This window comes from Arvicanthis niloticus, chromosome 27, assembly GCF_011762505.2.
Source record: "Arvicanthis niloticus isolate mArvNil1 chromosome 27, mArvNil1.pat.X, whole genome shotgun sequence".
NCBI classification, from domain to species: Eukaryota; Metazoa; Chordata; class Mammalia; order Rodentia; family Muridae; genus Arvicanthis; species Arvicanthis niloticus.
In genome coordinates this window covers 24,444,173-24,456,841 of record NC_133435.1, presented here as the reverse complement: position 1 = coordinate 24,456,841, position 12,669 = coordinate 24,444,173, and the positions used below count along the sequence as shown (strand labels likewise).

The 12,669-nt window shown below is 37.9% G+C and overlaps 1 protein-coding gene across 4 annotated transcripts in view; it reads right to left on the bottom strand.

Annotated features, from left to right (window-relative positions):
• Positions 1–12,669, bottom strand: part of Prkg2 (protein kinase cGMP-dependent 2) — a 103,540-nt gene that overhangs the window by 55,212 nt on the left and 35,659 nt on the right. For all 4 annotated transcript variants that reach the window (XM_076926429.1, XM_076926428.1, XM_076926430.1 and 1 more), the window contains 4 exons: positions 8,747–8,913; positions 5,987–6,100; positions 3,928–4,033; positions 3–66 (listed from right to left, as the gene is read on the bottom strand). In XM_076926429.1, the coding sequence (XP_076782544.1) occupies positions 3–66; positions 3,928–4,033; positions 5,987–6,100; positions 8,747–8,913 (451 nt within the window). The remainder of the gene's footprint in view (positions 1–2; positions 67–3,927; positions 4,034–5,986; positions 6,101–8,746; positions 8,914–12,669) is intronic.

The window sequence follows — 12,669 nt, the reverse complement described above, 5'->3', positions numbered from 1 at the left end:
ACCACTTCCAAGCAGTCAATGATCTTGGTTAATTTGTCTTCAGGTAAATTCTTCAACAAGGAAACACTTCAAAATTAAAAAGAAATCTTAAATTAATTATCTTTTTTTTTAATTAAAAAATTTGTTTGCGATCAAGTCTTACAATGTAGTTCAGGCTGCCCCTGAACTTCTAAGCCCTAGTATTACAGACATACAAAACCACACCTAGCTCTTACTTAATGATATCTTGAAAAATATATATATTTCATACAGATTCTAAATTCTTGTATTTGCATACTCTTATAACACAATGTACTTCAGTTTTTCCAATGTAAATATTCAAATAATTGAAATCACATAAATAACAGAATTTCTTGACAATAGGAATTGGTTCATATATACTGTACTATTCCAGTTATTTGTCATAGGTTCAGAAATGACGGTGTCAACATACTACAAAGGGAACAGTAACATCCCACTCACTCAGGGGACCTAGTTCACACTATGTTGGTTTGCTAAGTGACTTACATCTAGAAAAGTGTTCGCTTCTACTTCCCCATGTCTCTTACAGCCCAAGTGAATTACTCTATTCAAGAGGGAAGATCAGATTTTCATCTGACTCCTTGTAATTAGGTAAAGACTGAACCCATGAGAACACGAAAATTACCAGCGACATAGTCTTTGATTATTAATCCTACTGTACTGTCTTTTTAAATCAGTGTTTCCAGAGACAAGTAACAGGAACATTTTAAATAGAATACTGAAACCCATTATTCTTAAAAAAAAAAAAATCACAAATTTCCCTCATCATGATTAACTAATCAACATAATTAGATTGTTTTGTTGAATCAATTTCTTTCTGTTTTACACAGTTTTGAGACCACTGATATCATTTGTATAAACAGTATTTCTTTATTACCATCTACCATTTGACATCTTTACAGAAAATATTATGCCGCTCCCAAAATGCAGGACTAAATCTTGTGAAGGCAGGAAGCTCAAGGCAGACTCTTGCACACATGTAGCATGGGGAACTAGGCCAGAAAACATGTGTGCAATCTGTAAGAATGCCTGAACTGGTGCACAGGGGTCGCAAAACACCAGAGTGAGCCAAGCTAAAGAACATATAAATGCATGTTGACAGGTAAGGAAAGAATGGGTTACAAAAATAACACCATTCTTATTAAGTTCAAAATGGGTTAAATCAAGCCATAAATACAAAGAATACCTAAGGGATAGTCACTAAACTTCCAAATGCAGGAGGAGAGGAAAGGGGCAGATGCCTGTGATGACATCAGAGCCCACAGGGACAGCAGGGACATCACTAATTTCAATTATAATGATGCTATCATTCACTTATAATAATACTTATTATTCATTCATTTCAGTATATTCTGATTGAGATATGTGTATAAAATTGAACATATGTGTAAGGTTCTTTGCAATGTTTCTATGCACGTGTGTGTATGTGCAATGTTTAAAGATGGGTAAGTATGTATCTTCTAAGAATTTATCATTTTCTTATGGTAAAAACACACAGAATTCTTCTTCCCAGCTTTTTGAAATATGCATTACGTTGTTATTATGTATAATCACCTTATAGTGCAATATCACGTCTTACTCCTGCCCGCCCCTACCTTAGCACCTGCTGGTCAACATTTTCTCATTGCTGTTGTTAGCACCTGGGAAGCACCGTTCTGCTCTCAATGTCTACGCAACGAACTCCCTCAGAGCCTACATCTGAGTGCGATCACGCAGTTCTTGTCTGTCTATGTCTAACCCATTTCACTAAATAGAACATTCCCCACTTTGAGTCATGTCGTCCCAAAGAATGAGTTTTAATCTTTTTCTTTATGGTTAAACATTGTTCCATTATATGGGCCACATTTTCTTTATCCATTCATGGCTGATGCTCAATTAGATTGTATCCATTTCCTGGTTATTCTGGATGCTGCTGCAGAGAACATGGAGACACGGATGTCTCCTACAACATGTTGATTTCATTGTTTTGGGGTGTATTTCCTAATGGGATTGTTAGCTTTATGAGGTTTCGTGATTTACATGTATACCACAGCCCTTCTGTATTACAGTCCATATATTAAAAGGGCCTATTATATATAAAGAAACAAACAAACAAAAAAGCTGCATTACTCCAGAGTAGTTCCTTCCTATTGAAATAGAAAACAAAAAACAAAAAAAAAAAAAAAACAACAAAAAACAAAACAACAACAACAAAAACAACTAGAATTCAATTTCCACAAACTAATGAAGGTTTTTCTTCTGGTCCAAACTGGAATCCATGAATAGTAAACCTTTGGGAGTGGCGGGTAAACAGATGAGGAGAAATCTCAGTTCATCTCCCCTCTGTGTAGACACAGGTCGGGTTTACCTTGTTCACCACTGAATCCACAATGTTTGGTGTCCAGAAATAAATATTTGTTGAATGGATAAATGAAATAACCATAAGAAGGTTGGAGAAGAGAAATCCATGCTGGAAAATTCTCTGGGCTCCTTTAACAGTGCATACTAGGTTGCAAGGGGATTATGTCTCTGTAGAATGGTTTAGCTTTTTATCTCAGACAGTCAATACATCCTGTGGTCACTGGTTTACTCCTGTACTCTTTAAAAAAAAAAAAAAAATCTCACCCCTAAGTGTGACTTATTTAAATGCTGATCTGTGACATTCAGCTGCAGAATTTTGAGATCACCTATATCTAGGTAGATCCTACCACATGACAGCTAAGGCACATGATACCTAGAGATGAGACACCTGCTTCTCATTATTGCAACTCTTTGTCGGGAGTCATTATTGTCTCTAGGAGGGTATGTCAGGGCGATGCGCTATAAGAACCTGCACACTGGCTGTGTTCTGCTCATTGTCAATGTGTTCGTGCCTATGATCCCCAACTAAATGGTAGGTGTAGACGGCCCCTAAAACAACTGGCTTCCCAGGCTGCCTATGGACGGTCAAGACTGCACTTAGGAAAAGCTGGAAGCTTACTTTTGGAAGTCACATGATGCATCATTATTGTTACACTTATCCTAAGTACATGTTATCACATGCTGTGTCCCAAATCCAGAGGCTGTCAAAACTCTCAGATGCAAAACTACTGAACAGGGAGAGCATGCACTCTCAAACCAGTTATTTCCTCAAGCTTGCCTTTGAAATTATACAGACATGCGTTTCCCTATAAACTTGACTCACTCATGATGCCAAGGTACAGAGCATTTCACAAAATCAACTGTCATTGTGGCTACTTAATAACGTTTTTTTAGGCTGCTACAAACAATGGAAACTTAGAAGGTAGCATGGCTTTGCCAATGAGAAAAGTAATGTCACCTGTAGAGCAAGGAGAGTAAAATAAATTAATCTTAATATTCCAAGTGGGGCTGGTGAAACAGCTCAGGGTATCAAGGACCGAGAAACCTGGACCAATCATGTGGGTTGGATTCCCTGGACGCACAAGCCTGGAAGTGGTCCTCTGACTCCTACACATGATGTAGCACACATGTAAGTGTGTGCATGCAACACATACATACATACATACATACATACATACATACATTTATTTTAAAATGTAATAAAAATAACTAAAATTAATATTAGAAGAATTAGCCTTTTGGTGTACTCTCTGAGATCATAAACGTTTTTCAAAGCCCCGTGAACAAAATTGGGTGAAACTTTTGGGTGTTTTTGTATATTTTTTAATACTATGGTCCCTTCAATACTAAAGTAAAAGGAAGAGCAAGAAAATGATTCAGCATACAAGATAACAGGAAGTCAACACAACGGTACCTACTGCCATTTATGGAAAGTCTTTTTCTCCTTGGTTTAACACTATAGAAACTGCTTAAATGGGGAATAACAATTACGTAAATCATTACTGTGGCCAAATTCAACCTGCCTACCAACTGCTGCACTTTGGCCCACCACGCGGTTACTCTTACCTTCTGAGGAAGTTTCTGTACTCCTCGTCCCTGGCTTGCGCTGTTCTCCTCATAATGTTCTGGAAAACCTCTCTATCGAGTGCCCAAGTTTTAACATTGGTAATAGCTTTAGAAAATTCAAAAAAACAATACAACAGTGTTTAGCACCAGACAAAGAAAATAATCCAAAATGTGAATCAGTGCGTATTTACTTATTGGAAACGTATTATTTAAACATGCAAATAAACGGAAATAATGAGATTGTGGGTAGGTTTTTTTTTTTTTTTTTTTTGGTTTGTTTGTTTTTTTGTTTTTGTTTTTTTTTTATCACTTCAGCTTTGAAATCTACCAGGATTTGGAAGTGGGTAGATTTTTTTTCTGATTATGTTTTATGTAGGATGATATTCAAACAGCTTGTTTGCAATTTCTAATTGTGCACTGAATCTAGTGCATACCACAGGGTGTGTTCTTGAACCAAGCCAGCAAATGATTTAACACAAAAGGACTCATAAGCAGGCAACTCGAAGCTAAAGTCTGTGTGCACGTGTGTGAATGTGTGTCTTTCTATGATGTTTAGAAAACTGCATAAAAAAGCCAATACCATCTAAAGATCTGTACAGTTACTTTCATATAAAATGGACACAAACATTTTTAAAGATAAAACATAAGAAAATTTGGGGGCAAAAATTTTTATATGGAAGATTTTAAAAGCAAGCATAATATCCAAACTGACAGGCAACAGAAGAAACTTCTTGAAAAAAAAAAAAAAGGTTTAGATACATTATGGTTGGAAGATTTAAAAACATAAGCGATAGAGGTGACTCTGTGGTTAAGAACACTTGTTGCTCTTGCAGAGGACCCAGGTTTGATTCCCAGTACCTACATGGTAGCTCACAACCATCCATAACCCCAGTTATATATAGGGACTGCACATGGTGCACAAACCTGCATACAGGGAAAACAGCCATACAACTAAAGCAAAATAAGTAAATCTAAAAATTCAAAACTAAAAGTATCAAAATTATTTTAAAAACAAAATAAAACAAATAATGACATGAATCTATAGTTCACCAAACTTCAGAGTAAAATGGAATCAGTCACTCAATATTCTTGTTTAGAAAATGTATCCCCACCCCAGTTTCGTTACTCTTCAGGTTTGGAGGTGAACCTCACAACCTGCATTTTTATTCAATACCTCGGTGGTCTTAATCCTTATAACCCTGTGTAACTCCACTCCTAATGCCGAGACACAGCACATCTAAGCAGACTAAAGGTCTGCTTCAAGGGTACTATGGAAAAAAAAAAAAAAAGAAAAAAGAAACATAAATGGGAATCTTTAAGAGGATCGATTTAAATACTACTCAGGGAAACACTTCTCCAGAACACACCCATGCTGATATTTATATCATTGCTTTCTAGGATATCTCTGGTTTATAAGAACTTAATACACTAGAAAGCAAACATCCTAAAAGAGTGAAAGGCAATGGTCTATGTAATAAAATGTAAGGTGGTAACTGAACAAATATGGAAGTATTCAACTTCATACCCCACCTCATGTACAGGCATCTGAGAACTTTCATTTTTCTTTTCTAATGCATATACATGTTTATGTTTGTGTGTTTATGTAGGTGCACAAGCTTCTGTGCAGGAGCATGTGCGTACACATATGAGTGTCTGTACATGTAAAAGTATGCATGTGCGTATGTGTGTTTGCAGGGCCAGATGACAGCTTTAGGTGTCATCCTCAATAATGCCACCTACCTCCTCAGTCAGGTCTCTTACTGTCCTGGCACTCACCAATTAGGCTCTTGCCACAGCCTGGTATGTCACATAGATTCTAGGGATGGACCTCTGGTCCTTGTGGTGGCAAGCCAAGTGCTCTCCCTACCGAGCTATCCCCAGTCTAGGAAAAGTTCTGAGCTTGAATCGTTTCTATCAAAGCTCTCATATAAATCTTTTTGTTGGAATTGTATTTTTTTTTTTTTTTTACCAATAAAAGTTACGGGGCCAAATGAGAAACGAAGTACCACAAGCTCGGCTCAGATGCAGTAGTGATTCTCAGCAGCTTGTCTCTTCTTACCTTTCACAGATGCAGTCCGAGTACAATTGTACAAAATAGCCAGTTCCCCAAACGTGGTCCACATCGGGATGGATGATAGCAATTTCTCTCCTTGGAACACCTCTAGTCTACCCTCTATCAAACAGAATTGAGAGAAACACAAATCATCAAAATATACCTGGGTTCTATAAAGAAGAAGAAAAGAACTAGAAAGCATGCAAAGAATGCAGTTAAGTCACTTAGGAATCTAATTATACCAGAGTGGTTAAAAGATCAGGCCTGAAACCAAATCTACCAGTCTCCGATTGTGAGCAGTCCGCCATGGATGGTGTGGAGAGTCATAGGTATTTCATATGTTTATCATGAGAATTAAGTAAGTTAACACAGGTAGGGAACTTAGAACAATAGCTAGCACAGGCTAGATGTTATGTAAATTCTTACAACATTTATTCTGCCCCACAAGAAAATGTAGCACAGGAAACCATTTCTCCCAACAATCAGAGTGTCTTGAAAACACTGCACAGCTGTTGGCGGGAGGGAAGGAAGACTTGTCAGAGCCGTGGTGTCCTGGCTGTTGGGTCAAGCCATCTAGTTCTCCATCTGCGTTGCATTAGTTATTGGTTGTGTAACCTTGGATAAGTGAATTCATGGTCCTCAGGTCCTGAGCCTCTCATCCTCGTGCACGCCTATACATCTATACCTACACAAAGCTGAGGCAGAGAATACAGAGTGCCAGCAAACTGCTTACAGTTGTTTTGCCCTGGAAACCATTCCTTGCCTCTTCAAGCAAAACCTCGTCTAAGAAGTCTACTATTTTAAAGGAAGAAATCCGGGGAAAGCAATCAAAGTCTTTGTCCTGCTCCCAACAAGCTTGCGTCACTACGTCACCCTGTGTCGTCCACTTAATTTTAACAAATCCAATATGAGAGTCGACATCATGCCAGGAACCATCACAGGTTCCAGGCCAGAGAATCAAAGGTAGAACTATATTCTAACAAGAAATATATGGGATAGAACTGTACTCTAACAAGAAAAAAAATCTCTTCCTTTTGGTCCTGAATTCCACAGATGACACATACAGTTCAATAATTTCTTATTATAGCCAGTTCTAGCTCCATAAAAAACCACTTGGGATTGATATCCTAGATCCTACATGTCCAGGTTTTTTTCTTAATTGGTTATAGCTTATAGGATTTGAGTAATACTGAAGAATTATATGGAATACCAAGAGTCTATGCTAACTATGCACTATGCTGTAGTGTTTGCTATTCAGGCTATGTCCTATAAAGGGAAGAATTCTAATTATCAAATTAATTTGTTTGGGCAGATAATTAAGCCAGGCAATTGGGTCCTTAGATGCCACCATAATTAATTCGAATAAGAAAGCATCCAATCTTCACTTCCACGTATGCTATATGCCTGGTCTCAACAGCTGTGCTATTGCTGACTCCTGTCTAACCTCGTCTTTCCACAAGCCTTTCATCAGAGTCACTGGCAAGGAACAGGATGGAGCTGGCATGCATTTCTTGTGCTCTCTTAGCAGGCTTCATAAATATTTGTTGACTTAATGACCTGTCTTCTCCTGCCAAGGTGCTCTCATGATGCTAAAATAGATGTGAAATGGCCAAGAAAAAAGTTGTAAGAAGAAAGTATTACTGTGGGTCACCTATCCCTGTAAAAATCAAAGGCTGGCTAAATTAAGACTACAACTCACTACAAGAGTATAATACTCACTCTGGCATGACAGAATCATTTTGACATTACCTTTAAAGATTATATAACAAATAATGCACAAATAATTTTAAAACTGATAGGCTTTTAGAGTCAGTATACAAAAGAACAATCCCTGGAGTGTTGTAAACAGGAAAATACAAGTACATTAATTTGTTTAGATAGGCAACTTCTAAGGCTGCAGAAAACAGGAAAAGTAATATTGCTTGATTGCTTAGATTATTGGGAGCCACATTGCAAGATGTTCACAGCATCAATCAGGAAGCCATGCTACCTGGGTAAGGAAGTTTAATTTTCTTTCCTAAGACTCAAAAAGTTGAGGCAATTCAGAATTTTACATGACATTCAGTCACCTCAATCCCTATCCAGGCAATTTCTTGCTTCTTTATATTTAAAGATTAGCAACTACTTAAGATTCATCAATGGGTCTCTTAACTATCTCCCAACCATGTGTGTTCCAGTAATCATAAAGCATAGGACTAAATGCTGAACACACTAATAGGAAAGGCATTTGATTTGATTTGTTTGTTAGAAAAAAAACTTAAATGATCCTTTGAGACCACTGGTGTACAAAGTGATTTTCAAAGCCACAAAAGTGAACTCTCGTTAGTAACAATGTCATTTACATTTTGAACCAAACTTTTGAATCAGCAGCATTCTGACAAGTGTGGAGTTTTGAGTCTGGTTTCCTGCCTGTACTTTACACTTTCCATTTCTGAGCAGTGAGGCCTTGGATGTGTGATGTAACTTCTGTAGGATGGGATATTGATTCCACTGATAACACGAAACCAACTGTGCTTGCTGCTACAGGACAGATAAGAGACGAAATGAGACCTCTCTATCAAGTGCTCGGTGGGAGATGAGATACAACACATTCCATGAACATCAACCACTGCCGTGACCACATCATCAATGTCCTTGTCACACACTGTCAATCTGTTTATTTTCTACAAACAGAGCAACTCGGTTTTGTTTTTAAAATGTTTGCAAAACAGCCAAAATAAACAAAATCATTTCATATGGGAACTTGAAAAGGCCTGTGAAACTCACCAGCCAGCACAAAGATGTGGTTTCCAGGTTCCCCTTGCTTAATGATGTAGCTGCCCTGTTGATAGTTTCTCCCGTACATGCATTCCACCATGTCTTTGATCTGCTGGGGATCCAATCTCTTCAGAAACTGGTTCTTATTCAGGGCATCTGTGATGAGCTTTTTCTCACTGTTGTAAAATAACAGAAAATGAATGGTCATTACAGTTAAAGGAAAGCATGAAAGATTCTTTTCATTCTGTGTTTTGATATGACAATCTTCAAATCTACATGCTTATACTTTTTTGCAAGTACATATTTTTTTCCTGGTCTCAATATATTTGGCAATATATTATGTGCCAAACTCTTAAAAATATCTTGGATATTTTCTCATAGTATTGATATCAATTTACTAATCATTTATAATCCCATCTCTCAATGGAAAATTCCCATGCCATGCAACTGTCAGATGGAAACAGATCTGGAAAGCAGAAAGAAGCTGTATTTGTGAGATTGCAAATCCCTTCATTGATACATGCACGCATGCCTCTGTTGATGCTCTTATGTGCATGCATTGCCAGTGGTGGTGTTCTTTTATAACGTATGTAGTTCTATGTTCTTTAACATGTTTATTATTCCCTGTTTATGAAGAAGGAGAATAAAAGGGAGGAAGGGATTTGCTGTTCCTGGATTTTAAATCTGAACCTGTTAATCGCCATCTTCCATTCCACCCCACGATCTTCAGAGGGCAAAAGCTGGCTCCTTAGGCTTGATTAACATGGATTGGGGCGTGGAAGTCAGGGTTTGCTTGAGTATGTTTTTCTAGGTATGATTAGACTGGACAAAAACTTCATTTCCAATGTCACACTCTTTTTCACTGCTCAAATTGAAGTCTTACTTATTGACAATCCTAGAATCCTCTGCCTTCTGTTAGCAAAAAGAGGCCGCTCAAAATAGTTACTCAATTGCCATGTGTTTCAAATGTTCTAATTAACATACTCTGTCTTAGATGTTACAAAGTATTGAGCTGGAGGAAAAGATGCTTCATGAGCCTGGGAATTTTTACATACTCCATTTGCTGTCTGTGATTTTTAATGGCCCCTTTTCCCTCCTGCAACATTCATTCAAATGCTCTTTAACAGTAGCTTCCTTTCTATTAGGAAACCAGTAGACCTTTCCTATACAAGGGTCTCAAACACAAGCTAAAGACTTCCTGAAATAAGTGACTTCCCCTCTGACCTCATCAAATCATTAAACCATGGAAAGGAAGCCGGACGAGCTCCTTGCTAGGAACCCCGTCCTCCTTAAAATACTTCTCTGTTCTCAGCGACATCCAAACTCAGCGGCCACCTTAAGAACTCCCTCTTCTTTCACCTAAACCACCACAGCATTTTGCCAATTCTATTTTAAATATTAAAAACTGCTTTTTCTTTGTCACAAATATAAGCACCACGCTGCTTCAATAAAGTCTACACTCCGAGCAAACTCTCACCCAGCTGCAAACTCTACACATTTTGTTGACCTGTCTACAGTTAGACTAGTCACTCTGGAGCCCTGGAGCTTCACCGAGGGCTTCATTCCTTCAGTAGCAATTACATTTCTGTGCACCTATCCACCATGAGGTACCACGTCAGAGTTGAAACTAGCAAAACAGTTAGCTTGGTGGCCTCTTTCATGGCTCCTGGGTCCTTTTTCTGCACACTATTCTTCCTCATCAACCACTATTACCCTTTCCAGCTTTTCCTTCTAAGTGCTTCACCAAAGCCATACACATACTTGCTTATACACACATGCACACATTATGGGCTGGTCAACAGATGAGGGAGAATATGCAAATTATTTTTCTTTTAGGGACTGCGTGGCCTTGCTTAATATCCTACATCCTGTCCTTCCATTTCCTACTAAGTTTGCAATTTCATCTTTCTTTAAAGCTGAAGAGTATTCTAATATATATTTTCTGTATATTGTATGTTACTATGTTAATATGACATATATAATATATATACTAAATTCTCACCCATTCATTTATTAACGTGTATCTAGATGTGTTGACTCTCTTTACAAAAGAATCACTGTTGTCCTTTTTATTTTTAATTTCAATGATGTCACCATAGCATAAGAACAATTTATAGTTCTGGACTATAAAGTTAACAGTTTCTTTACTGAGATTTAAGCTTCTTGGGGCCTTTCCTTTCAGGTCAGCCTGTACTATATCATGAAACTAATCTTGCTAGGAAAAAAAATGATAGAATGTTTCACTTTGGTCCAGATTCTCCTTTATCCACTGACATAAATAAATAAATAAATAAATGTGTGCATACATTAGCCCTCAGCTAATATGTACTGAGGGCATACTTTTATTAGGCAAAGGTTTTGGCTTAAGTACAAGACAGGAACAAAATACAAAATCTCCAGCATCAATGGAATTCCTATGCTTGTTTAGATTTCCCACTTAGGTTTCCTTGGTGCCCACACCCCTAACTCCCCAATGTGTATTCTTAGAAGCAACACTTATGTAAAGTGTCCTGAGTTTAACCAACTTTGGAAGTTCACAAACCATCACTTAAAAGTTCAAAAAAGTCTACCAGTAAACAAATATATTAAAGTGGTATTTCAAAAAAGTTTTAATGTATTTCTCTGTATACTGACTTCTGTTAACTTCCTATATGCCCTCTGTCTATAGAGGAAAATCAGGATTTTATAATGCACTACTCATCATTTTTTTTTACAACATCTCTCTTTTCTTGAATAGATCAATTTATGAAATAAGTCAGTATTATTGTCTCATATTTCTGTCAGCTTTGCCTTAAAGAGCAGAACAAATTTTCTCCTCCAGCTTGGCTTAGTCTCTTCTCAAGCTACTTATAACTTATCCATAAACCAAAAGTTCTTCCCAGGTCCTGAGTTGTCACACAGTTCACAGGAATCTTTCTTACTATTCCCAGGACACTTGTATTCATGCAAACTACATTGGACATTTTTTTTTTTCAAACACTTACACAGGACACATATAGCAGCCATTAAGAATGCAAATGGCTTGGTCTTCATGTGGGTCCTGAACATCTGGAGTAGGGGCTGTCCCAAAAGCTGTTGCCTGTCCATGGGATGTGTTCTTCTAGCTGGGCTGCCTTGTCTAGCCTCAGTGGGATAGAAAGCACCTAGCCTTGCAGAGACGTGAAGTACCAGGGTGGGGGATAGCCAGGGGGCTCAGAGAAGACAGCGAGGGGGAGGAGGAAGGATTTGGGAGGGAGTAACCAGAAAGGGAGCAGTGAGCAGGATAAAAAGGGATTAAGTAAAAATATAAAATTAAATAATAAAAAATAAACAGAATATGGAGAGATGGTTCAGTTGGTAATCTATTTATTGTGTAAAACGTACAGTTCTGAGTTCAGATCCTACCGACCGTGGAAAAGCCAGGTGGATTAGAATGTGTCCTTAACCACAGTACTGGGATGGAGATAGGCAGGCCTAGCCAAATGAATTGATAAGCTCCAGGTTCAGAGGAGACCCTGTCTCTAAAATAATAAATAATAAAAATGGAGAGCAATCGAGGAGACCACCTAACACTGACTTCTGAATTCTGCTTGTATCTGCACACACAAATACAAACACACACAAACATCACACACACTCATGGATGCAAACTTAATTCAATGTTCAGCTATGGTAGAGATAGACCTTCGAATTATCAGCACAACTTTCAGCAAAAACGAAAGATGTGACAGATGATAGATACATGATGACAGACAGACAGACAGAAAGACAGACAGACAGACAGACAGCTACTGAGAATAGCAGAGCAATGTTAACAGAACATAGACTCCACAGGACAAGTCTCAACTATGTTCTAAGCTGCTCCAGGAACTCCCCCGACTATGTTTTATCTCACTGACTACCCAAAAGAAACAGAGTCAGCTGAGCACTGACTGAAACTTCTTACACACTGA